The 26,038-nt window shown below is 43.0% G+C and overlaps 1 protein-coding gene across 2 annotated transcripts in view; it reads left to right on the top strand.

Annotated features, from left to right (window-relative positions):
- Positions 1 to 26,038, top strand: part of slc4a11 (solute carrier family 4 member 11) — a 132,589-nt gene that overhangs the window by 43,516 nt on the left and 63,035 nt on the right. For both annotated transcript variants that reach the window (XM_052010517.1, XM_052010518.1), the window contains 2 exons: positions 16,587 to 16,824; positions 20,090 to 20,171. In XM_052010517.1, the coding sequence (XP_051866477.1) occupies positions 16,587 to 16,824; positions 20,090 to 20,171 (320 nt within the window). The remainder of the gene's footprint in view (positions 1 to 16,586; positions 16,825 to 20,089; positions 20,172 to 26,038) is intronic.

Genomic DNA, 26,038 nt, shown 5'->3' with positions numbered 1-26,038 from the left:
CGGTGACACTTACAAACCTTTCAGGCAATTAAAAATTCCATTCCTCTTTTGAAGTTAGTACTTAAAATACCAGAAAATAATTCAACAATTAATTATATTCCAGTGGACTCTACAACAAAGAAATTTCCCTTGTGCTTGAGCTCCCTGCAGCTGTTGCTTCCTATTGAGATGAATGGGCTGACTGGACCAGGCTTGGTGCACAGCACTCCCATTATGAACAGTCTGCGGATGCTTCCTCTGCTGAATTCCACTAGGAGGGAGGAGTGTTGTCTTGAGAGTGGCGAATGGCTGAATGGAAGCTTTGGAGTTGGGCCTTGGGAGTACCAACCATCCAGGGAGTTAATGTGGGTGGAAGCAGGCCATTCCTAGATGGTCTTTCAGCCTTTATGTGGAAGTTACAGACCTTTGATCTGAATCACCCTTTCTAGTGTTAAGGTCCTCTTTTATGGTTGGTGTCAGTTTCTGTTTATGGTTGGTGTCAGACTTGAAAAGAATACTATGTTCTTGTTGATGTTGGCATGATGTAATGTTGGTTGAGAAAGATATATTATGATGTATCTTGCATTCGTATTATCCTGGAGAGCTTTGAAGTATGGTTACTGTTGGGAAGCTGGTAAATGTTTGACATTTGACGTAGCTTCAAAATGCTATGTCTGTAGTGTTGTGGAGGCAGGTAGTCTGCAGAAGGACCTTGACAGGTTTGGAGAGTGGGCGAAGAAGTGGCAGATGGATTGCAGTGTAGGGAAGTGTGGGGTTATTTACTTTGGTAGGAAGAATAAAGTTGTAGGCTATCTTCTAAATTGGGAGGGAATTTGGAAATTGGAAGCACAGATTTGGGAGTCCTAGATGAGGATTAACTTGCACTTAACTTGCAGGTTATTGTGAGCAATTTTGGGCCCTGTATCTAGGGGAGGATGTGCTGGTCCTGGAGAGGGTCCAAAGGAGGTTCATGAGAATGATCCTGGGAATAAAAGGCTTAACGTGAGGAGCGTTTGATGGCTTTGGGCCTGTACTTGATGGAGGGCATGTCATTGAAACCTCCTGAATACTGAAAGGCCTGGATAGAGTGGATGTTTCCGTTAGTAGGATAGTCTAGGATCAAGGGCACAGCTTCAGGATAAAGGGACGTCTCTTTAGAACTGAGATGAGGAGGAATTTCTTCAGCCAGAGGGTGGTGATTCGGTGGAATTTGTTGCCGCAGAGGGCTGTGGAGCCAAGTCATTGGGTGTATTTAAAGCAGAGATTAATAGGTTCTTGATTGGTAAGGGGGTTAAGGATCACGGGGAGAAGGTGGGAGAATGGGGTTGAATAAAAAATCATCCCTGATTTGAATGGTGGAGCAGACTTGATGGACTAAATAGCTTAATTCTGCTCCTGTATCTTATGGACTGTAAGGACTTTGAATCGGTTGAAAAACAATGAGGCTCTGAGTAACCAGAATCCAACCTTTTCTATGGCAAGATGATCAACCAGTTTTGGTACAGCAAGCTGCCAGAATTTGCCTTGTGGTAATGACTTGGAAAGGCCATCGGATCTTTTGTGACTGCCTGACAGTCCAGCTGGAATTTCTGAGACAGTGCAGCATATGGTGTATTGTCCTTCAATCATGGAATTGAACTTAGGAGCCGAGAGGTAATGTTGCAGCTATATAGCACCCTGGTCAGACCCCACTTGGAATACTGTGCTCAGTTCTGGTCACCTCACTACAGGAAGGATGTGGAAGCCATAGAAAGGGTGCAGAGGAGATTTTACAAGGATGTTGCCTGGATTGGGGAGCATGCCTTATGAAAACAGGTTGAGTGAACTCTGCCTTTTCTCCTTGGAGTGGCACAGGATGAAGGGTAACATGATGGAAATGTATAAGGTGATGAGAGGCATTGATCGTGTGGATAGTCGGAGGCTTTTTTCCAGGGCTGAGATGGTTGCCACAAGAGGACACAGCTCTATTGGTATTGGTGTATTATTGTCACTTGTACTGAGGTACAGTGAAAAGCTGGTCTTACAAACCAATCGTACAGGTCAATTCATTACACAGTGCAGTTAGATTGAGTTAGTACAAAGTGCATTGATGTAGTACAGGTAAAAACAGTAACAGTACAGAGTAAAGTGTCACAGCTACAGAGGAAGTGCAGTGCAATAAGGTGCAAGGTCACAACAAGGTAGATCGTGAGGTCATAGACCATTCTCATTGTATAAGGGAACCATTCAATAGTCTTATCACAGTGGGGTAGAAGCTGTCCTTAAGCCTGGTGGTACGTGCCCTCAGGCACCTGTATCTTCTACCCGATGGAAGAGGAGAGAATATCCCGGGTGGGTGGGGTCTTTGATTATGCTGGCTGCTACACCAAGACAACGAGAGGTGCAGACAGAGTCCAAGGAGGGGAGGCTGGTGTCTGTGATGCGCTGGGCTGTGTTCACAACTCTCTGCAGCTTCTTGTGGTCCTGGGCAGAGCAGTTGCCATATCAAGCTGTGATACATCCAGATATGATGCTTTCTATGGTGCATCGGTAAAAGTTGGTGAGAGTCAAAGGGGACAAACCAAATTTCTTTAGCCTCCTGAGGAAGTAGAGGCGCTGGTGAGCTTTCTTGGCTGTGGCATCTACGTGATTTGACGAGGACAGGCTGTTGGTGATGTTCACACCCACTTTAAAGTGCTGGGGAGTAGGTACAGAGGAGATGTCAGGGGTAAGTTTTTTTTTACTCAGAGTGGCGAGTGTGTGGAATGGGCTGCCAGCAGTGGTGGTGGAGGTGGATACAATAGGGTCTTTTAAGAGACTTTTGGATAGGCACATGGATCTTAGAAAAATAGAGAGCTATGGGTAAGCCTAGTAATTTCTAGGGTAGGGACATGTTTGGCACAGCTTTTCGGGCTGAAGGGCCTGAATTGTGCTGTAGGTTTTCTATGTGACCTCTGATGGCATGATTGTCTCCTATGGGCAGAGTCTAAGTTAAAGATTAACCTGTGGTACATATTGGTCACGAGTGAATGCAGTGTGCTCTAGGGAGAATGAGGAATACAACATAGTACCATCCCTTCCTTTGCAACTTCATTTGAGTCCCAAAATGACACAACTTTTGAGCTATAACCTTTTCCTCAAGATGTTGGATCTATTCCTTGTCGCTTTAAAAATAAAAAAAGTTAAGTATTTTGTCGTGCTCCATGTACCCAATTATTCTGGATTTTCTTTTGTTTCATGACATTAGTTCCATTACTTTTGGTTCATCAATTCCACTGTACTGGTTCATTTACCATTCCAGCTTCAGTCCTGTTGATGCTGTGTCATTAAACACTTGCAGGATGATGGCAGGTCAGAACAGAGGTGAGATAGAACTTGGAACAGTACACCATAATGTTGTACCGACCTTTAAACCTCGCCTAAGACTATCTAGTCCCTTCCTCCCACATCCCTCTATTTTAAATTCCTCCATATGCTTATCTAGTAATCTCTTGAATTTGACCAATGTACCTGCCTCCACCACTACCCCAGGCAGCGCATTCCATGCCCCAACCACTCTCTGGGTAAAAACCTTCCTCTGATATCTCCCTTGAATTTCCCACCCATTACTTTAAAGCCATGCCCTCTTGTATTGAGCATTGGTGCCCTGGGAAAGAGGTGCTGGCTGTCCACTCTATCTATTCCTCTTAATATTTTGTACACCTCTATCATGTCTCCTTTCATCCTCCTCTCCAAAGAGTAAAGCCCTAGCTCCCTTTAGTCTCCCCTCATAATAGCCAGGATTTTTTTCGTTTCATTTTTAATCCAGTTTAGCAGGGGTACTTTATTTTGCATCCACTGGATTTTAGAGCCTTTGATTACTTACTACTTTGTCCTAATGCCCCGAGGTCAGTTTGTGTGAAGTGCAGAGGCAATACTTAATTTGCTGAGTTTTTCCAGCATGCTCTTCCTGTGGCTCTCTACTTGCATAAATCAACAGTGTGGATTCCCTCTGTTTACTGGTGTTCTTACTCAGACCTGAGGCAGTGCTGCATTGCCAGAGGAGCTGTCTTTTGGATGAACCACTAAATAGGGGCCATGGCAGCCACCTCTGAAGGATGTACTTGGTTTATTATTGTCACATATACCGAGATACAGTGGGAAAACTTTGTTTTGTATGTCATCCATGCAGATCTTTTCAAAACAGAAGTACATTGAGGTAGTACAAGGGAAAAGCAGTAAGAGAATATGGGGTTACAGAGATCGTGCAGTGCAGGTAGGCAATAAGGTGCAAGGGCCATGACAAGGTAGACTGTAAGGTCAAGAGTTCATCTCCCTCAAACAAGAGGTCCGTTCAGTGGTCTTATCACTGTGGGATAGAAGCTGTCCTTGAGCCTGGTGGTATGTGTTGTCAAGCTTTTGTATCTTTTGCCCAATGGATGGGCGGGGGGGGGGGGGGGGATGGGGAAGAAGAGAGAATGTCTGGGGTGGGAGAGGTCTTTGGTATGTTGGTTTTCATATAAAAGATGCATTGGAATGATGTTTGAGGGTAGGGAGTTGCTCTCTGATGCCTTGGCCAATGCTTCTGTTGGAATCATCATTTAATAAAACACAGTTGTCCAGCGGTTGTAGCATCTTGTGTCTATTGCCAGCAGTGACTATATTTCAAAAGTACTTAGCTGTTAAGTCCTTTTGGGAAGTTCTTAAAGGAATGAAAAACACTACATAAATACATATTTTCCCTCCAAAATTGGGTGTATCCAGGACATTATCAATAATAGTAAGGGTGGTGTTCTGAGAATGTATATCATCAAAAATCACTGTAGTCTCTCTGGAAGTACTCCATTTAAAACACTTTAGTTTTTACCCTGTAGTGTGTTACATTGTGCCAAATCACCTGGCTTCATGATGACTGAAATCAACAAATATATATTCTTTCAAGTTTCTTCATGTTTAGATTGACTTTTATTAAAGTGATCTCTTCCTCAGTGATGCAAACAATATGTCTGCTTCAAGGCCTCTGAGCAGTATTTATCTTCCTCAGGAACTTTTTTAAAAAATTTGAGCTATTACAAAGCAGTCGGATAAAAAAGCCATTTTGTATTTTTTTTTAGAATGCAGGGAAGCTAACTAGAGTTGTATATAAATGTACTGTTGCTGAGCAGCTTGTGTGAGGGCAATGCCAAGAGCTGATGTAGACTTCACTTTTTGCCAGACTGAAGAGGCATGTTTTGAATTTTAGGCTGAAATTCAAAAAAAAATCCTGAATTTCAGTCACTGCAAATAAACTGCAAAACCAAACCATTTTATCCTGTATTAGAGCCACATAATCATTACTCCTTATTCTAGCCCTTCGGTCTATTCAATTATCCCAATCCTTTCCTAACTACTGTCACCTGTCCTCGACAGTGACCTTTTTACTTGAGTTATGGACATCGTTGGCCCTTCAGCTATGGCTTGCTCGTCCATTCCACTGCTGGTGACCCAGAATGGCATAGAGTCGTATACAGCACAGAAGCTGGCCCTTTGGTCCAGCTTGTCCATGCTGACCGTGATTCCTATTTACACATCAAACCATAGAACACTACAGCACAGAAAACAGGCCATTCAGCCCTTCTAGTCTGTGCCAAAATGTTATGCCGCTAGTCCCATTTACCTGCACCCAGTTCATACCCCTCCAGACCTCTCCAGTCCATGTATCTATCCAATTTATCCTTAAAACTCAGGAGTGAGCCAGCATTTACTACATCAGATGGCAGCCCGTTCCATACTCCCACCACTCTTTGAGTGAAGAAGTTCCCCCTAAACCTTTCCCCTTTCACCCTAAAGCCATATCCTCTTGTGCTTCTCTCCTAATCTAGGTGGAAAGAGCCTACTCGCATTAACTGTCTATACCCCTCATAATTTTGTAAACCTCTATTCCTTGGAGTGCAGAAGAATGAGGGGAGATTTGATAGTCTTAACCTGTTCAATCTTTCCCTGTAACTCAACTCCTGAAGACCCGGCAACATCCTAGTAAATCTCCTCTGCACTCTTTCAATCTTACAAATATCCTTTCTATAGTGAGGTGACCAGAACTGCACACAATACTCCAAATTTGGCCTCACCAATGTCTTACACAACCTCAGCATAACATCCACACTCCTATACTCAGTACTTTGATTTATGAATGCCAGGATGCCAAAAGCTGCCTTTATAACCCTGTCTACCTGTGACGCCACTTTCACGGAATTATGTATCTGAACTCCCACATCTTTGTTCCTCTGCACTCCTCGGTGCCCTACCATTTACTGTGTATGTCCTACCTTGATTTGTCCTTCCAAAATGCAACACCTCACACTTGTCTGCATTAAATTCCATCTGCCATTTTCTGGCCCATTCTTCCAAATGGTTCAGATCCCTCTGCAAGCTTTGAAAGCCTTCCTTTCGAATCCCATTTTCCCGCATTAGGTCCATATCCCTTTCCTATCCAACTACCTATCCAAATGTCTCTTTAAATTTTGTAATTGTATCTGCCTCTACCACTTCCTTTTGGCAGCTTGTTCCATATAACTACCACTCTGTGGAAAAACTTGCCCCTCAGATCTCCTTTAAGTTTCTCTCCTGTCACAAACCAGCAACAAAAGAAACACACTGAGCATGATTCAGTGTTAAAAACTATTTTATTAATCACTACTTATGATAATACGTAAAATAAAAGTAAAAATGTTAGTATGTTAGAATTCAAAAATGTTAAACCTCGAACGTTAACCCCAAAACTAAACTCTTCGTGTGTGTGTGTGACAAAGTCCAAAACTCCCAGTTCCTGAATGGTTCTTAAAGTTCAGTTCCGCAAGCCATAAGGTGAAACATGAGCAAGGGCTTCTTCAACAACCACCGTTGTCTGAAGATAAGATGTAGATGTAGAAAAACATAGAGAGAGTACATACGAAATCCAAATGTTCCACGATGGAACCCAAACGACACTTCAGTGTTTACTCGGTAGTGACTTCCTCACCCCGAAAAGCATCCGAACCGTGGTCGTCCACATACAAATACCTGTTTCCTTCTACAGGTCAGCAACAAAGTGAACTCCACCGGATTACTTCCAACTTCCATACATGGATTTCAGTGGCAAACACAGTTATTGTTTCTCATCCATCGATAGAGAAAACAAGCAGGCTGGTGTCTCTCTCCCTTCTCTCTCTCTCTTTCTCCTTCTTCTTCTTCTACAACGTCATTACGTCCTTTATCTTCTATTGACGTAAGCACGCCCCACACACACATACACACACACTCTCTATCTTAAAGGGACTTTCACTGAGTCCGTAACACCTCCCACCTAAAAAAAAAAAATTTTCCCAAGAAAATTTTTAACCGCGCATAGTTAGTAATGTTAATAATTATCACGCTACACAACTACAGACTATCAGATTAGTACAGATACATGTTTCCCATTTAACATCGGGAAAGACAATCAGCAATCACATTATCTTTGCCTTTAATGTGAGTTATCATGAGATCAAACTCTTGCAAAATTAAACTCCAGTTTAACAGCCTTCTGTTCTTGTTTTTGACTCGGCTCAGAAACACCAATGGGTTATGATCGGTATACACAGTCAATGGTTTCTGAGCGGTGCAAACATATACACTGAAATGTTGCAAGGCTAAAACAAGCGACAGTAATTCTTTCTCTATGGTGGAATAATTCTTTTGATGCTCATTAAATTTCTTTGAAAAGTAAGCTACAGGATGGTCAATATTATCAAGGTCACCCTTCTGCAACAACACAGCTCCTGCAGCTTCATCACTGGCATCTACTGCTAATGAAAATGGCTTTTCAAAGTCAGGTGTTTTGAGCACAGGATGGTAGCATAAAATGGCTTTCAGCTTCTCAAATGCTTCTTGACAAGAATCTGTCCAAACAAACTTTACTCCCTTCTTCTGAAGATTAGTTAGGGGAAGAGCAATATCAGCAAAATTTTTACAAAATTTTCGATAATATCCAACCATTCCCAAAAATCTTCTAACAGTCCTCGTACCTGTGGGAATAGGGAACTCAGATATTGCTTGAACTTTTGCCTGAACAGGAGCTTGCTTGCCTTGACCTACAACATAACCAAGATACGTCACAGTGGCATGGCCAAATTCACTTTTAGCCAAGTTAACTGTAAGGTTAGCCTTGGAAAGTCTTTCAAACAACCTTTCTAACGCAGAGATGTGATCCTCCCGTGTATCATTCCCAGTCACTAAGTCGTCAATGTAGGCATCTGTATGTTTTAACCCATGAATCATTGAATTAATCATTCTTTGAAATGTTGCCGGAGCATTTTTCATTCCAAATGGCAAAACATTGTATTCATACAATCCAGAAGGGGTTACAAAGGCTGAAATCTCCCTTCCTCTATCTGTTAATGGAACACACCAGTACCCTTTTAATAGGTCAATCTTTGTAAGAAATTTTGCCTTTCCCACTCTGTCTATGCAATCATCCACTCTAGGAATAGGGTAAGCATCTGACTTTGTTACAGCATTCACTTTCCTGTAATCTGTGCAAAATCTAACAGTTCCATCAGGTTTAGGTACAATAACACAGGGCGAACTCCAATTTGAAGTAGAATGTCTAATAATATCATTTTCCAACATGTATTTTATTTCCTGATCAACAAGTTTACTTTTTCCCACATTCATTCGATATGGGTGTTGTTTGATTGGTTTTGCATCCCCAACATCAACATCATGGGTAATTATCGATGTTCTGTTTGGAACATCTGGGAACAGATTTTTAAATTTTAAAATTAATTCTCTCATCTGTTGTTTTTGTGAAACTTGTAAATGGTCCAACTTCGTTTCAAGGTTCTCCATGATATTTTGGTTTTTCAGTTTCGATGGAACAATATTTGGTCTAAATTGGCCTTCCTCAACATCAACATCAGGCATTCTAGAAACAACCTTTACATCATCCACCAAGGCCACAACTGAATCCCTCTCATAATAAGGTTTTAGCATGTTTACGTGACAGAGTTGTGTTTTCTTGCGTCTATCTGGTGTTTTGATTATATATGTTAGATCAGTCACTCGAGATTCAATAACATAGGGTCCAGAAAAACGAGCTTGCAAGGGATTATTTTGGCTAGGGAAAAATACCAACACCTTTTGCCCCACTGCGAATGTCCTAGGCCGAGCACGTCTATCAAAATATGTCTTCATTCTTATCTGGCTTGTTTTCAAATTCTCTCTCGCTAGCTGGCAGACTCTCTCCAACCGAGTTTTAAATTTTTGGACATAGTCCAACAGACTCAAGTGAACTTCCTCATTAACCCACTGCTCTCTTAACAACTCCAAAGGTCCTCTCACCCTATGTCCAAACACAAGCTCAAACGGACTAAATCCTATTGACTCCTGGATCGATTCTCTAACGGCAAACAAAAGTAAATGGATACCTTCGTCCCAATCCTTGGTGTTTTCAAAGCAATAAGTCTTCAGCATATTTTTGAGAGTAGAATGAAATCTCTCCAGAGCTCCTTGAGATTCTGGGTGATATGCAGATGATACAATCTGCTTTGCTCCCAGCTCATAGACTATTTGTTGAAAAATTTTTGACATAAAATTACTACCTTGATCAGATTGGATTTCTTTTGGCAAACCAAACAAGGTAAAAAATTTTACAAGAGCCTTTGACACCGTCTTGGCCTTAATATTTCTAAGGGGTATTGCCTCTGGAAATCTAGAAGTGGCACACATGATGGTTAACAAATACTGATTTCCAGTCTTAGACTTTGGTAAGGGGCCAACACAGTCCACAATCACCTTCGAAAAGGGTTCACCAAAAGCAGGAATTGGTTTCAAAGGAGCCACGGGGTTTTTGATTTGGTTTACCTACCATCTGACGTGTGGCAGGTTCGACAAAACATCACCACATCTTTTCTCAAACCAGGCCAATAGAATTGTTTCAAGATCTTCCCTACAGTTTTATTCACACCAAAATGACCACCCAAAGGCATACTATGGGCCAGGTTTAAAATCTCATCCCTATAAACTTTTGGAACAACAACCTGATGAATAACTTCCCATTCCTCAGTAACAGGAACATGAGGAGGTCTCCATTTCCTCATTAACACTCCATTTTTGACATAGTATCCAGTTGGCACTTTTTCAATCTCCTCACATGAGAGTGCTTTTTCTTTCAATTCTGTCAACTCAGGGTCCTTTGTCTGTTCCACCATGAAATCCTTCCTCGACAAAGACAAATCTTTAAATTCAGGCTCACTGTAAGGATGTTGATCCTCCAGTGAAGACAGAAAAGTCTCAGATAAGGCATCATAATTTTCTTCCTGTTTAGGACTGTCACAAGGAACTACATCAGACTGCACCGGACTGTCTGTCTTGGCTAATTCTCTAGCTCTAGCTCGAGTCACCGCACATGATGGGTAAACATCTGGATCATCCTCAGACTCATCAATCCTTGGTTTGGTTGTTAACCGTACCACAGGATCACTTTCTCCATTTGCAAGGTCATTTCCCAATAACAAAGAAACTCCTTCCACTGGCAAACTAGGTCTTATCCCTATCTCGACTGGTCCTTCTACGAACTTTGACTTTAAAATCACCCTGTGAAAAGGGACAGACATGGTCTCACCTGTAACACCTCGTACTAGATTTACTTCACCAGTGTCACTTTCTTCACCAAAATTTAAAACACTGTCCAGCAAGAGAGAGTGACTAGCCCCAGTATCTCTAAGAATTTTCACTGGTACCTGGGGTGACTCATCATTCAGTGAAACAAAACCCTCTGATACATACGAACGGAATTCCTTTCTCACCTCCTCCAACTTTTCTGCTTTTCCCTCTTGCAAGGACTGATCTTTAACAGCATCTCCTGAACCTTTTTGATTTTTAATTGCCTGAAAGCAAGCATTGGGCCCAGCTTCCTCCTTTTTCTTCAAAAGGGCACAATTAGATATCACGTGGCCAGGTTTCCTACAGTAATAACAAGTACGCTCAACAGGTTTCTCCAGCCCTGGCTTCTTTTCATCCTTTCCTTTTTGATTACCTCCCAATTTAATCTCTGGTTTACCTGGATTGTCTTTGTAACTCTTTTGAAAGGTTTTAGGTTGTCCCCATTTGGATTTATGGGTTAAAGCATAATCATCTGCCAACCTAGCAGTTTCTTGTAAAGTTTCCACTGCCTTTTCATTTAAATATGTTGTTAATTCAGCTGGAACACATCTTTTAAAGTCTTCCACCAGTATCAATTCTGTCAATTTATCGTAATCCCCATCTACATTTTTAGCCAGGCACCATCGTTCAAAACATATTCTCTTTCCATTGGCAAATTCCATATAAGTCTGATCTGCAGATTTCCTCAAGTCTCTGAATTTTTGTCTATAAGCCTCAGGGACCAATTCATAGGCCTTCAATATAGCTTGTTTTACCTTGGTATAATCAGCTGCATCCTCAACAGACAAAGCAGAATAAGCTTTTTGAGCTTTACCTTTAATCACACTCTGTACCATAAGAGCCCATCCTTTCCTTGGCCAGTTTGAACTCACAGCAACCTTTTCAATATGTTGGAAATACTGATCAACCTGATCTTCTTCAAACGGAGGGACTAATCGAACCTCCCTGCTGGCTGAAAAACCATCATCAGAATCAGATTCCGAACTCCTACGCTTCATTTGTAACTCATGCTGCCTCTTTTTCTCCTCGTTATCCAGCTCCATCCTCTTCAATTCCATCTGCTTCATTGCTAGATCAGCCTCTATCTTCATCTGAGTTAGCTTTTGTTCAGTCTCTAATTTCTTTTGTTCGGCCTCTAATCTCTTTTCCTCTCGTTCAGCTTCTATCTTTAACTGGGTTTGCTCGCGTTCAGCTTCTATCTTTAACTGGGTTTGTTCTCGTTCAGCCTCTATCTTTGCCAGCTGCACCTGTGCCTCAGAAATTGCTATTTCACTGCCAGGAAACTGTTTTAACACTTCCTTCTCAAACACCTTCTTTTCCACATAATGGCCAGCTATCAGTCTCTGAATATCTGCCTTTCTCATAGACTGCTTTACTTCTGTAAGGTTTAGCCTTGTAGCAATCTTTATCAGATCATCCTTTTTCGCCACCTCCAATCCCTTTTGGGTTGGTGACTCCAAAAATGCCTTAATATCCATTGCTGCTGGTTTCCACACACACAAGCCAATTAAAAAAGAATTTATCAGAGCTCCCTCAAAAATCTTTGGATTGAATCTCGAACAAATCTCGTCAATCTGGGGAACGATCCCAGATGACACTCGTTAACCTTGGGAACTATCCCGGACGACACTCGTTAACCTTGGGAACGATCCCGGACGAGCCCCCAATTTTGTCACAAACCAGCAACAAAAGAAACACACTGAGCATGATTCAGTGTTAAAAACTATTTTATTAATCACTACTTATGATAATACGTAAAATAAAAGTAAAAATGTTAGTATGTTAGAATTCAAAAATGTTAAACTTCGAACGTTAACCCCAAAACTAAACTCTTCGTGTGTGTGTGTGTGTGTGTGTGTGTGTGTGACAAAGTCCACAACTCCCAGTTCCTGAATGGTTCTTAAAGTTCAGTTCCGCAAGCCATAAGGTGAAACATGAGCAAGGGCTTCTTCAACAACCACCGTTGTCTGAAGATAAGATGTAGATGTAGAAAAACATAGAGAGAGTACATACGAAATCCAAATGTTCCACGATGGAACCCAAACGACACTTCAGTGTTTACTCGGTAGTGACTTCCTCACCCCGAAAAGCATCCGAACCGTGGTTGTCCACATACAAATACCTGTTTCCTTCTACAGGTCAGCAACAAAGTGAACTCCACCGGATTACTTCCAACTTCCATACATGGATTTCAGTGGCAAACACAGTTATTGTTTCTCATCCATCGATAGAGAAAACAAGCAGGCTGGTGTCTCTCTCCCTTCTCTCTCTCTCTTCTTCTTCTTCTTCTTCTACAACGTCATTACGTCCTTTATCTTCTATTGACGTAAGCACGCCCCACACACACATACACACACACACTCTCTATCTTAAAGGGACTTTCACTGAGTCCGTAACACTCCATTTGCCTCAAACCTATGCCCTCTAGTTTTAGACTCCTTCCCACCCAACCCCCACACTCAGAAAAAGACTGACCATCTTTTGTAAATATGATCCTCGTACCTTTTGTAAATCTCAAGATCACCCCTCAGCTTGATGTAGGAAGATGTGTATATAAAATAACGCCATTATAATTCTATCAACTAGTGACAGTGCTTTTTCATTTGCTTCCCAGCGTTGAAGCTCTTGCATCTTGTTTGGTTTGGGGCTTTGCTAACTTAGACTCGTAGAGTTATTTTGCATGGAAGCAGACCCTTTGCCCAACTTGTCCATGCCAACTAAGATGTGTTTTCTAAGCTAGTGCCCTTTCTCTGTATTTGGCCCATGTCTCTCCAAACATTTTCCTCTCCATGAACCTGACCAAATGTACTTTAAATGTTGTAGTTGTATCCACCTCTACCACTTCATCTGGCAGCTTGTTCCATATACCCATTGCCTTCTTTAGGTGGTGGGGGGGGGGGGGGGACGAGGGCATAGAAACTTGCCTCTAAGTTCTTTTAAATCTTTTATGAGAGGGAAAAGATTTAAAAGAACTTAGAGGCAAGTTTCTATGCGCTCGTCCTCCCCCCCCCCCCCCCCCCCCCCCCCCCCCCACCACCTACAGAAGGCAATGGGTATATGGAACAAGCTGCCAGATGAAGTGGTAGAGGTGGATACAACTACAACATTTAAAGTACATTTGGTCAGGTTCATGGAGAGGAAAATGTTTGGAGAGACATGGGCCAAATACAGAGAAAGGGCACTAGCTTAGAAAACACATCTTAGTTGGCATGGACAAGTTGGGCAAAGGGTCTGCTTCCATGCAAAATAACTCTACGAGTCTAAGTAGTATTAGACTCCCCTACCCTGGGGACTCTGACCATCCACCTTACCTCTGCCCCACCCCCATGATTTTATAAAGATTATGTTGGTATCTTCAGAGCTGGGTGTAATATACTGACGTGGATTGAGAACTAGTTATTTTACAAAGTGTGGGAATAAATGCATTGTTCTCAGGTTTGGCAAGCTACGGCTAGTGGTGGCTCTCTGGGATTGCTGCATGGGGCCTGTGATCTATTTGACCGGTTTGACTGAGGTGACTGGATGTCATATTTCCAAGCAGAACTAGGTGGGATTGAGTACAGAGGCTCTAAGATCAAGCTGAGTAAATGGGGAGAAACATGGCAGTTGGAATACAATATAGAAACAAGTGAGGTTATCCATTTGATGTAAGTGTGAAGGGATCTGGGTATCCTTGTACTTGTCACTGAAAGCGAACATGCAGGTGAAGCGAGCGATTAAAGGGCAAATGGTAAGTTTGCCTTCATTACGAGAGGATTTGAGTATAAGAATGGAAACCTCTCTGCATTTATTTAGGGCTTTGGTAAGATGCCACTGGAGAATTGTGCACATTTTTGGTCTCCTTGCCTAAAATAGGATAAAGTGCCATAGAGGAAGTTGGGTAAAGATTTGCTAGACTGTTTTCAGGGGTGCCAGGTTTGCGGTATGAGGAGAGATTGAGGAGATGGGGACGATATCCTTTGGAGTTTAGGGAAATGAGAGGAGATCTCATTGATACATGCAAAATTCTTTTTTGGGTTGACCAAGCTGGATTGGTGTTGGTTTATTATTGTCACTTGTACTGACAGTGAAATACTTGTCTTGCATACTGTTCATACAGATCAATCCATTACACAGTGCATTGAGGTAGTACAGGGTAAAAACAATAACAGAATACACAGTAAAGTGTCACAGACTTTGTGACATAGAATTTAAATTTTAAAATAGCAGAACAATTATAGTAAAAGTAATGAGTAGATCTGCAGAGAGCAGCTTGCAACAATTCACCGTACTCCTGCACCACCTTGTTCATGCAAGGATCATCTTTTCTCTTGGGACATAAGAGGCTGCAGACATTGGAATCTGGAGCAACACAGTCTGCTGGAGGAACTCTGCTGGTTGAGCAGCATCAGTGGGGGAGGAGGGGTGGGGAGGCACAGTTGACGCCTTGACCCAAAATGTCAACAATTTCTTTCATGTTTGTTGTTCATATTTTCTCTGGCTGAGGAGCTTAGAACAAAGGGTCAGAGTCTAGCAATAAGGATGGCAATGAGAAGAAATCTCTTCAGAGGGTAGTGAATCTCTTGGAATTCTTTCCCTAGAGGGCTGAGAACGCTGAGTTTAGTTTTTTGGAAACTCGCAAATCAATAGTTTTCTGGATATTTGAAAGACGTAGGGAAAGTGTAGGAATGTGGTGGTAAGGTGCAAGATTGCCCATGTTCTGGTTGAGTGGTGGAGCAAGTTTGAGGGGCCAAATCCTTTGGTTTTGCTCCCCATCTCTACCATGATCTAGATTTAGCCGTTGACAAAGAACATAGGCCCACAATGTTGTGCTGAACTAATTAAACTAGAAATTAAGTACCTAACTAAACTAATCCCTTTTGCCTTGTTACGAGCCAGGTTGCTACTTGGTGAGTGTCCCTTTAAGGCACCTGGACGGTAGTGCGGTTGTGTGTGTGTTGCTTTATCTGACTGCTATGTGGGAGCAGAAAAAGCATCTATAACTGGAATGACGTAAGAGTTTGAAGGCAAATTCACTAACGTGCTGGCAACTGCACAGACAGAGTTGGTAGCACTGACTGCCAGTCTCTGTATCTACAAGTGAAGCACAATCATTGTGACTGTCACTATACAATCCATGTATGGATTTTTGGAGTAATTTGCGGAGTCCACTTTGTCGTCAACCTGTACCAGGAATCGGGTATATCTGTGGGCGGCCACGTATCGAGTACCCTCGAAGTGGCAGATGTCTCTGACTAAAAGCAACAGAGTACTTCAGCGATTTGAGGCGTTGTATTGTTCCATTGTGGAACTTGTGGCATTCTTAAACTCCTCTCTATATGCTTTCTACATTCTACTGTGGTTTTCCGAATCCTTTGCTCATCATTTTGCTCCATGACATGCTGAACAGAATTTTGAGAACTGTTCCTCGACTTGGGGTTTGGGAACTTGCCAAACAAACACTTCGGGTTTATTTTGGGGGCAATGTCTGATATCTAACATTTTTATTTCTCTTATTATTACAAGTGGTTATTAAGAAATAGATTCTAACATGGTTCATTGTGTAGGCTGTTATGTACCAGCAACAATAGAAACACAATGTCCATATCCCTCTATTCCCTACACATTCATGTGCATATCTAAGAGCCTCTTAATACCTCTATTGTATTTGCTTCCATCACTACCATTAATTGGGTCTCCAAAGGGGTGTAGACTCCTGGTGTCAGCTGTGGCCAAGTGGATAGCAGGAAGAAGTCCTCGAGGTGAAGATCAGCTATGGTATTGATGAAAGGCAGAGTAAATATGTAGGACTAAATGACCTGCTGCTGCTCCTATTTAGATGTTTTGGGGAAGTGAAGGCAGCAAATGGGATAAGGCCTTGAACAGCAGGAGAGGGTCCCAACAGACTGCGTGCCCCACGGGTTTCTGTTCTGGGTCCCTGAGTAAACACTTTGAAAACGCAGCTTGGCTTTGGCAACGTTTTGTCTGAATGTCTGTGCTTTGTCTCGCAGTACCTGAAGTTGAAGAACTTTGAGGAGGAGGTGCGAGCGCACAAGGACCTCGACTGTTTCCTCGCAAAGGCTGGAATCTTGCTGGACATGACGGCCCTGTCGCTTGACGACGTTCTGCAAGAGATGCTCAAGCACATTGTGAAGGAGTCCGATAACATGGAGCCCAGTTGCAACTTGGATGAAGTCATGGGTGGTTTATTCACGGATTCGAGCACTTCTCAGAAAGGCAATGGAAATGGTAATGGAGCTTGATGTATTAAGCGATGAGTTGGCTCTTAATGGAGACATCCTATGTCAACCACCCTATGACAGATACTTGGTCCCTAGTGATTCTGGCTTTTGAATTTTGTCCATTTTAAGAGGGTGCTGAACTTTTCTTCCCCCCCCCCCCCCCCCCCCCCCCCCACAGGCTGCTGTTCAAAAATCCTGCTTTGTGTCTTCCAAGGATGGGTGGGAGAGCAAGTTGTGAGGGGGATAGTCTGCAAAGGAATTATAGATGGGTAAGTGAGGAAAAAATGGGCAGGTGCATCATCATGTGGGGAAATTTGAGGATAGAACATAGAACACTACAGCACAGTACTGGCCCTTTGGCCCACAATGTTGTGCCAACATTTTATCCTGCTCTAAGAGCTATCTAACCCTTCCCTCCCACATAGCCCTCCATTTCTCTATCATTAATGTGTCTATCTAAAAATCTCTTAAATGTCCCTAATGTATCTTCCCCCACAACCTTTTGCTGGTAGTGTGTTCCACACACCCACCACTCTGTATAGAGAATTTACCCCTGACATCCCCCTTATCTTCCTCCAATCACCTTAAAATTATGTCCCCTCGTGTTAGCCATTGTCGCCCTGGGAAAAAATCTCTGACTGTCCACTCCTCCATCTATGCCTCATCATCTTGTACACCTCTAACAAGTCACCTCTCATCCTCCCTCTCTCTCTAAAGAGAAGCCCTAGCTCACTCAACCTATCCTCATAGATATGCTCTCCAATCCAGGCAACATCCTGGTAAATCTCCTCTGCACCCTCTAAAGCTTCCACATCCTTCCTATAATGAGGAGACCAGAACTGAACACGACACTCCAAGTGTGGTCTGACCAGAGTTCTATAGAGCTGCAACATTTGAGGTTATCCACTCAAAACAGAAAAATATCAGCTTGATTAGAGAGTTGTCATAAATGAATTGCAAGTTAGTGCATGGACAGCAGGTATTTGGGAAGTGGAATGGAACATTCGCCTTCATTGTAAAGGGGATGGAGTTCAAAAGTAAGTACTTCCTGTAACTGAGACCACGTATGAAGGACCCTCTGCAGTTTTGGTTTCCTTTTTAAGGAGCAAAATATTTGAAATGGCGCAGTTCAGAGAAAGTTTGAGAAAGTGATTCCTGCATTAATGGGGTTGGCTTCTGGAAAGGTTGAGCAGGTTGTGTCAGTGCTCCTTGAAGCTTAAGGAAAAACAAGAAACAATATTGAAATGCTTCAGATTATGAGGGGATTTTATTCATGGGGGAATTTGGAGGCATACTTTCAGAATTAGGGGTCACCCAGTTGAGATTAAGCTGAAGAGGAATTTCGTTTGAGGATTGTGTATCTCTGGAATTCTCTACCTCCCCTGAGATTTGTGGGGCTAATCACTGAAGTACTCGGCTGATGCAGACTTTTGGTCTGTAGGAGTGTCAAGGTCCATGGGCAGGAATGAGGAGTTGAGACCAAGATCAGATCACCGATTTGTTGGACGAGGGATGGGGATGCATGACCTACTGTTTCCTTTTCAGAGGAGGACATGGTTGTGACCGTTTCCAGGTCAGGTTATATAATGCCAGCAATTCAACCGGTCATGCATTGAATGCAATTTCATCCTTGTGAATGTTCTTGTGAGGGTTTCCTGTTGTGGGCAATCCTAAAAGCAATCAGGCTTTAATTATGCTGCAGCTGGTTGGCATCTCATTAAGGTTCCAATACTTGGCTTCATTTCTTTGTTCCAAGTTGTTTCCAAGCAAGCTGATTTATATAAGTGGGATCAGCCTTGGGTCCCTGGCTATTACATAGAACATGACAGCACAGTACAGGCCCTTTTGGCCCATAATGTTGTGCTGACATTTTATCCTGCTCTAATATCTATCTAACCCTTCCCTCCCACATAGCCCTCCATTTCTTTATCATTCATGTGGCTATCTACGAGTCTCTTAAATGCCCCCACTGCCGGCAGTGTGTTCCACGCACCCACCACTCTGTTACTTTAAAAAAAAACTTCCCTTGTATCTTCCTCCAATCACCTTAAAATTGTGCCCCCTTGTGTTAGCCATTTTTGCTCTGGGGGGGGGGGGGGGGGGGGGGGGGGAGGAAGTCTCTGTCCACTCGCTCTATGCCTCTTATCACCTTGTACACCTCTATCAAATCACCTCTCATTTTCCTCCTCTCCAAAGAGAAGAGCCCTAGCTCACTCAATTTGTCCTCATAAGACGTTGTTCTCCAATCCAGGCAGTATCCTGGTAAATCTCCTCTGCACCATCTCTAAAGCTTCCACATCCTTCCAGAACTGAACACAATACTCCAAGTGTGGTCTAACCAGAGTTCTATAGAACTGCAACATTGCCTCGCGGCTCTTGAACTCAATACCCTGACTAATGAAGGCCAACACACCATATGCCTTAACATGAATTATTAACATGTTCAATATTGATAACAAATTTAGATGCAAGGACAGCATGTACCATTCAAGTTCCCACAGCTAAGTGGGAAGGGAAGCTGTAAGGAACACTGATTCAGCAAAAGGATCTGGCCAGGTTCAGCAACATACAACTATCTCTGGGGCATTTGACTGGGCACTCCCTTAATACTGCTGGTCCCATTTCTCCTCCCTCCTGCCCCACACCCCACCAAAACATACACTGGTCTTCTCCACAAGTGTTGGTGTGTCTTTTTTTTTGTCCTCCATCTCCCCCAGTAATTTGCCAGCCTCTAGTGCCAGTAACTTCACTTATCTTATTTTCTCTTCAAGTTCCTTAGTCTCAGTAGCTCCTGGCTTCCTGATTTACTTTGTACCTTAGAAGCATTTGATCAGCTAAAAAGTGTAGAAAATATGGAAGCCATTTTGGGCACAGTTAGCTCCCAGGTACAAAGCACAGTCCGCTATTGCCCTGCAGTCAATGCTTATCTCCAAATAGCAGTGTTTTTTGATTTGATGAGAAATTTTGGATTTTCAGGTCATTATCTTTGCAGATTGGTTCTTTTATACTTATAGACTTCAAACACTTTACTGGGCATAGACATGGGATGGCAGATGCTGGAATCTGGAGCAACAAACAAGATGTTGGTGAAAAAATACTGGGTGTGAGGGGAAAGTTGCTATGGAATTGCAATATGCATGTTGTGTGATCTGGCCAATGTTGATGGATTGTTGAAGTAGGGGCTGTACTATTGATGTAGCAGATTGTTTGGGAGATGCTGTAGATCTATGGAGGTGCGATTAAAAATAACTTCAGTTTTATTTTTATTCCAGTGCACCTCCTGTCGAACATCATTCAAGGAGTTTCTTCTACAACAACTGGTGTTCAATACCAGCAGTCCTGGCTCTGTCTTCTGTAAGTGCCTTAGCCTGTGCTTGGTTAGCAGGTGCACTGAGTCATTGCTCTGGCTGGTTGCTGAATCAAGAGTAAAGTTCATTGTGTTATAAAATTGGAAAGGTGTGCTATTTTTCTTTCCTGAATGGGTCTGGCTCTAATGGAGTTGTGAAGTTTGAGCACTTCATCTGGAGCGAGTTAGGTGATTACTACAGATCTACTAAATCAGAGTGGAATCTGGAACCGTAGCTGCCTGGAACCTCCACAGAGTAAAGCTGCTCTGAGATATTGCTTGTGTTGAGTCCATCGGTTTCCTATAATGTTTTCTTTCATACCTCCCGGGACATACTGGCAGTGTTCATGTTCATTATTCGAAACAGGCTCTTTATTCATTTCAACAGAAGTTGTACATTGTCTCGGGGGTCTAGTATTTGCACTACTGAGCAATTTGATTTTCTGTTCTTCACTGCATAACAGAGCAGTCATGGTATGGGAGATGCTATACATGTCTGTTATCACAGAAAATAACACTGATGGGAGATAATTTAAAACCACCAGAAGAGGCAGCCATTCAGCCCATTGGATCCATGCCAGCTCCTGGAGATTAATCCCATTTCTTCCCCCACCCCCCTTCCTTATTTCCCTGTACCCCAACAATTTGTGGCTCTTTTCATTCTGTTGCTACTTGGCCATTGTAAATTGGCCTTTGTGTAGCTAATCTTTGGGATGTGGGAGGAAACTTGCACTGTCACGGAGTGGATGTGCAAACTCCACGCAGGCAGCATCCCAGGTCAGGATTGAACCTGGGTCACTGGAGCTGATGTTTTTGGGATGAGTGAACAGAAGCTCAGCCAAAGAACTATATTGAGGATGGGGAGATTTGAGGAGGGAATTTGAGAACTTGGCATTGCTATGGGTGATGATGAAATTTGGGGATAGTGAAGTAGCGAGAGTTAATAGTGACACAGATATCGTGGGGGTGGAGATAACAATTGGGAAGGGCAGGACCAAGAAGAATTTGAAAACTGGGGTGACAATTTTAAAATGGGGCATTGCTTAAACAGTAGCCAAATGCAGGGATACTTGTAAATTGTTCATGAGCAGCAGAGCTTTTGCTAACATCCTGGTATATGGAAAATAAAATGAAGAGTGGCAGTGAGAGGAACAGTTGAAGGTTTTGGCAGCGGGAGTCAAGTTGTGCTGTATTAAGGAGGCAGAAATAGATGGCCTCATTGATGGCATGCACATGATCCTCGTAAGATCAAACCTGGCACTAATGTTATGGACGATGACCCACAGACTTTGAAAATCTAAACGGGGTACTGTAATGGTTCTGTTACTGTTTTGAGTAAACCTGATGTTTGGACCAATGATCCACAGGTGTTACTTTAGATCCCACCATTGCAACAGGTTGATCTGTTTGGGTAATGTCAATGTCATTTAGTACCAAACCAGGCCTTTAGGCCCACTGTGACTGCTGACCATTAACTATCCATCTATAGTCATAGAGTCGTACAGCATGGAAACATCATGATGCCCAACTGGTCCATGGTGGCCAAGATTCCCATCTAAGCTAGTCCCATTTGGCCCATACACCTCTTAAACTTTTCCTATCCATGTACCTGTCCAAGTGCCTTTTAAATGTTTTAAGATAGACTATTGTTTATTGACTATAGCTCTGCCTTCAGTACAATAATTCCAAGCAAGCTTGTCACCAAACTCCGAGACTTAGGACTCAACAGCTCCCTCTGTAACTGGATCCTTGACTTTCTAACAAACAGACTGCAATCAGTGAGGATAGGCAGCAATACCTCCGGCACGATTATTCTCAACACTGGTGCCCCACAAGGCTGTGTCCTCAGCCCTCTACTCCCTATACACTCACGACTGTGTGGCCAGGTTCTGCTCTAACTCCATCTACAAGTTTGCAGATGATACCACTGTTGTAGGCTGTATCTCAAACAGTGATGAGTCAGAGTATAGGAAGGAGATAAAGAGCTTAGTGGAATGGTGTCATGACAACGACCTTTCCCTCAATGTCAACAAAACTTAAGAGCTGGTCATTTCCTTCAGGAAAGGGGGTGGTGTACATGCACCTGTCTACATCAATGGTGCTGAGGTCGAGGGTTGAGAGCTTCAAGTTCCTGGGTGTGAACATCACCAACAGCCTGTCCTGGTCAAATCATGCAAATGCCACGGCCAAGAAAGCTCACCAGCGTCTCTACTTCCTCAGGAGGCTAAAGAAATTCAGTTTGTCCCCTTTGACTCTCACCAACTTTTACCTATACACCATAGAAAGCATCCTATCTGGATGTATCACAGCTTGGTAAGGCAACTGCTCTGCCTGGGACCTCAAGAAGCTGCAGAGATTTGTGGACACAGCCCAGCACATCATGGACACCAGCCTCCCCTCCTTGGACTATCTTTACCTTGTTGTCTTGGTGTAGCAGCCAGCATAATCAAAGACCCCACCCAACTGGGACATTCTCTCCCCTCCTCTTCCATTGGGTAGAAGATACAGGAGCCTGAGGGCATGTACCACCAGACTTAAGGACCACTTCTACCCCACTGTGATAAGACTATTGAATGTTTCCCTCATACAATGAGATGGACTATGACCTCATGATCTACCTTGTTGTGACCTTGCACCTTATTGCACTGCACTTTCTCTGTAGCTGTGACACTTTACTCTACTGTTACTGTTTTTACCTGTACTACATCAATGCACTTTGTACTAACTCAATGTAGCTGCACTGTTTAATGAATTGACCTGTATGATCAGTTTGTAAGACGAGCTTTTCACTGTACCTTGGTACAAGTGACAATAATAAACCAATACCAAATCTTATTAGTCACATGTACACAGTGAAATACATCTTTTTGCGTAGCGTTCTGGGGGCATCCCGCAAGTGTTGCTGGGCTTCCGGCATCAACATAGCATGCCCACAACTTCCTAACCCGTACGTCTTTGGAATGTGAGAGGAAACCAGAGCACCCGGAGGAAACCCACGCAGACATGGGGAGAACGTACAAACTCCTTACAGACAGTGGTAGGATTTGAACCCGGGTCGCTGGTGCTGTAAAGCATTATGCTAACCGCTACACTATCGTGCCTGCCCTACACTACCGTGACAACTTCTGGCAACTTATTCCTTGGGGCGTAGATTGGGTAAGAACAGATGGCAGAGTCTTTTTTTTCCCCAGGGTTCTAAAGAGCATGGTATAAGGGGAGAAATTTGATAGGAATCTGAGGGGCAGCTTTATCACCCAGAGAGTGGTCAGTATATGGAATGAGCTGCCAGAGGAAGTGGTTGAGGCGGGTACACTAACAACTTTTGAAAGATACATGGATAGAAAGGTTAAGAGGGATATAGGCCAAATGCAGGCAAATGGGACTAGGTCAGATGGGAATCTTGGTCAGCATGGACCAGTTGGGTTGAAAGGCCCACTTCTGGGCTGTATGACTAATGACTGCCTTTGGATTAATGCAATTTTGCCCCATCTGGGAAGGCTGCCATTAATGCTTGGAATGGATTCTAATGCTTCGGATTAAAATACTGAAGCTTGGCTGTGGTATTTTGTCACCTGGAGTTTAGCAGGTCTAGGCCTTAACATGCCCTTGGCTCTTTCCCAGATGCATCGCTAAAGTCCGGCAAAGTGTCAGTGGGAGAACTCTTTATTACAGCTTGTGGGCAGAATAACCATGTTGCAGTGTGAATTGAAGGTTGAATTTGATGATCTGCTCGGGCTGATTAAAATGGACTTATTGTATTTAATATCATGAGACATCTTGAGACTTGGAAGTACTCTCCAAGTACTTGTCGTTGGCTCCATTGCAATTTGTATCCTGAGGCACAGTTTCATTTATCTGCCCGAGGCCATGTTATTTAGGTGGCTCTATCCATTTCTCTTCCTGTTGGTTCACATATGGATACACTTACTAGGTAAATATTTTATTTTACATTTACAGCTTTTTCAGGAACAATGTGGGTGTTGAACGTAGACATCTGTTTGGCATATTCCCTCTGTTAACAAAAATTCAAAATCTACTTTGGTTGAAAACCAGAGTTCCTAACCCCACTCCCCAAAAAGCCACAAAGTTTTTACCTTTGCTTGAAAGGTAAAATTTAAAGCGGGGATATGGATCAACTTGGAGTATTTTGCCACTTATTTTGTTGCAGAACCCCTCCTCCCCATCAACTCAAATTCTTCTGTCCTCTTGTGATGCAGGTTGATGCGTTCTGGGTTTAGTTTGGGTGGGTGGGGGGTTCTGAGTTGAGCTTGATCCCATATACATCCTGTTGTGTTCCTGTGTGCCCTCAAGTTCCAGTTAGGAAATGGATCAGGATGGAGCACGGGTCATGATCTTCAAGGTTATTTGTCTACACTCATCAACCTACAATTGGAGGTCTTTGTCCAATTATAACTCATCAGAATCGGGTTTATCACTGTGTCATGAAATTTGCTCACTTGTGGCAGCAGTACAGTGCAAGACATAAAAATTACAAAACTAATAGTGCAAAAGAGGAGTAATGAGGTAGTGTTCATTGAGCATTCAGAAATCTGGCGGAGGGGAAGAAGCTGTTGCTGAAACATTGAGTGTGGGTCTTCAGGCTCCTGTACCTCCTCCCCAATGGTAGTAATGTGATGAGGGCATGTCCTGGGTGATGAGGATACTTAATGATGGATGCTGCCTTGAGGCACCACCTCTTGATGTCCTCGATAGTGGGGATGGTTGTGCCCATGATTAAGCTGGTTGAGTCTACAGACCTCTGCAACCTGTTTCGATCCTGCATATTGGAGCCTCCATACTAGGTGGTGATGCAACCAGTCAGAATGCTATCCACTGTTCATCTGTAGAAATCTGCAAGAATCTTTGGTGACATACCAAATCTCTTCAAACTCCTAATGAAATGGAGCCACTGGCATGCCTTCTTAGAACCATAGAAAACTACAGCACAGAAAACAGGCCGTTTGGCCCTTCTAGTCTGTGCCAAAACATTATTCTGCTAGTCCCATTTACCTGCCCCCAGCCCATACCCCTCCAGACCCCTCTCGTCCATGTGTCTATCCAATTTACTCTTAAAAGTTAAGAGTGGGCCCGCATTTACCACATCAGATGGCAGCCCGTTCCACACTCCCACCACTCTTTGAGTGAAGAAGTTCCCTCTAATGTTCCCCCTAAACCTTTCCCCTTTCACCCTAAAGCCATGTCCTCTCATACTTATCTCTCCTAATCTAGGTGGAAAGAGCCTACTTGCATTAACTCTGTCTATGCCCCTCATCATTTTATAAACCTCTATCATATCTCCGCTCCAAGGAATAAAGTCCTAACATGCTCAATCTTTCCCTGTAACTCAACTCCTGAAGACCCGGCAACATTCTTGTCAATCTCTTCTGCACTCTTTCAATCTTACTGACATCCTTCCTGTAGTTCAGCAACCAGAACTGCACACAATATTCTAAATTTGGTCTCACCAATGACCTCACCAAAACATTCCAACTCCTATACTCAATACTTTGATTTATAAATGCCAGGATGCCAAAAGCCTTTTTTTTGTTTACAACCCTGTCTACCTGTGACTCTACTTTCAAGGATCTTCATGATCATATCAATGTGTTGGGCCTAAGATAGATCCTCTGAGATGTTGATGCCCAGAAACTTAAAGCTGCTCACCCTTTCCACCACTGACCCCTCAATGAGGACTGGTGTGTGTTCTCCTGACCTCCCCTTCCTGAAGTCCACAATCAATTCCTTGGTCTTGCTGACACTGAGTGCAAGGTTGTTGCTGTAATTGATCAACAGCAGCCTGACATATGTTCTGCTGTTGTCTAGGTGCTCCAAAGCAGAGTGGAGAGCCAATGAGATTGTGTCTGCTGTAGACCTG

The sequence above is a fragment of the Pristis pectinata genome, chromosome 2, assembly GCF_009764475.1.
Source record: "Pristis pectinata isolate sPriPec2 chromosome 2, sPriPec2.1.pri, whole genome shotgun sequence".
Classification (NCBI taxonomy): Eukaryota; Metazoa; Chordata; class Chondrichthyes; order Rhinopristiformes; family Pristidae; genus Pristis; species Pristis pectinata.
The sequence above is the reverse complement of the archived record's forward strand: the minus strand, read 5'-3'. Positions and strand labels throughout refer to the sequence as shown.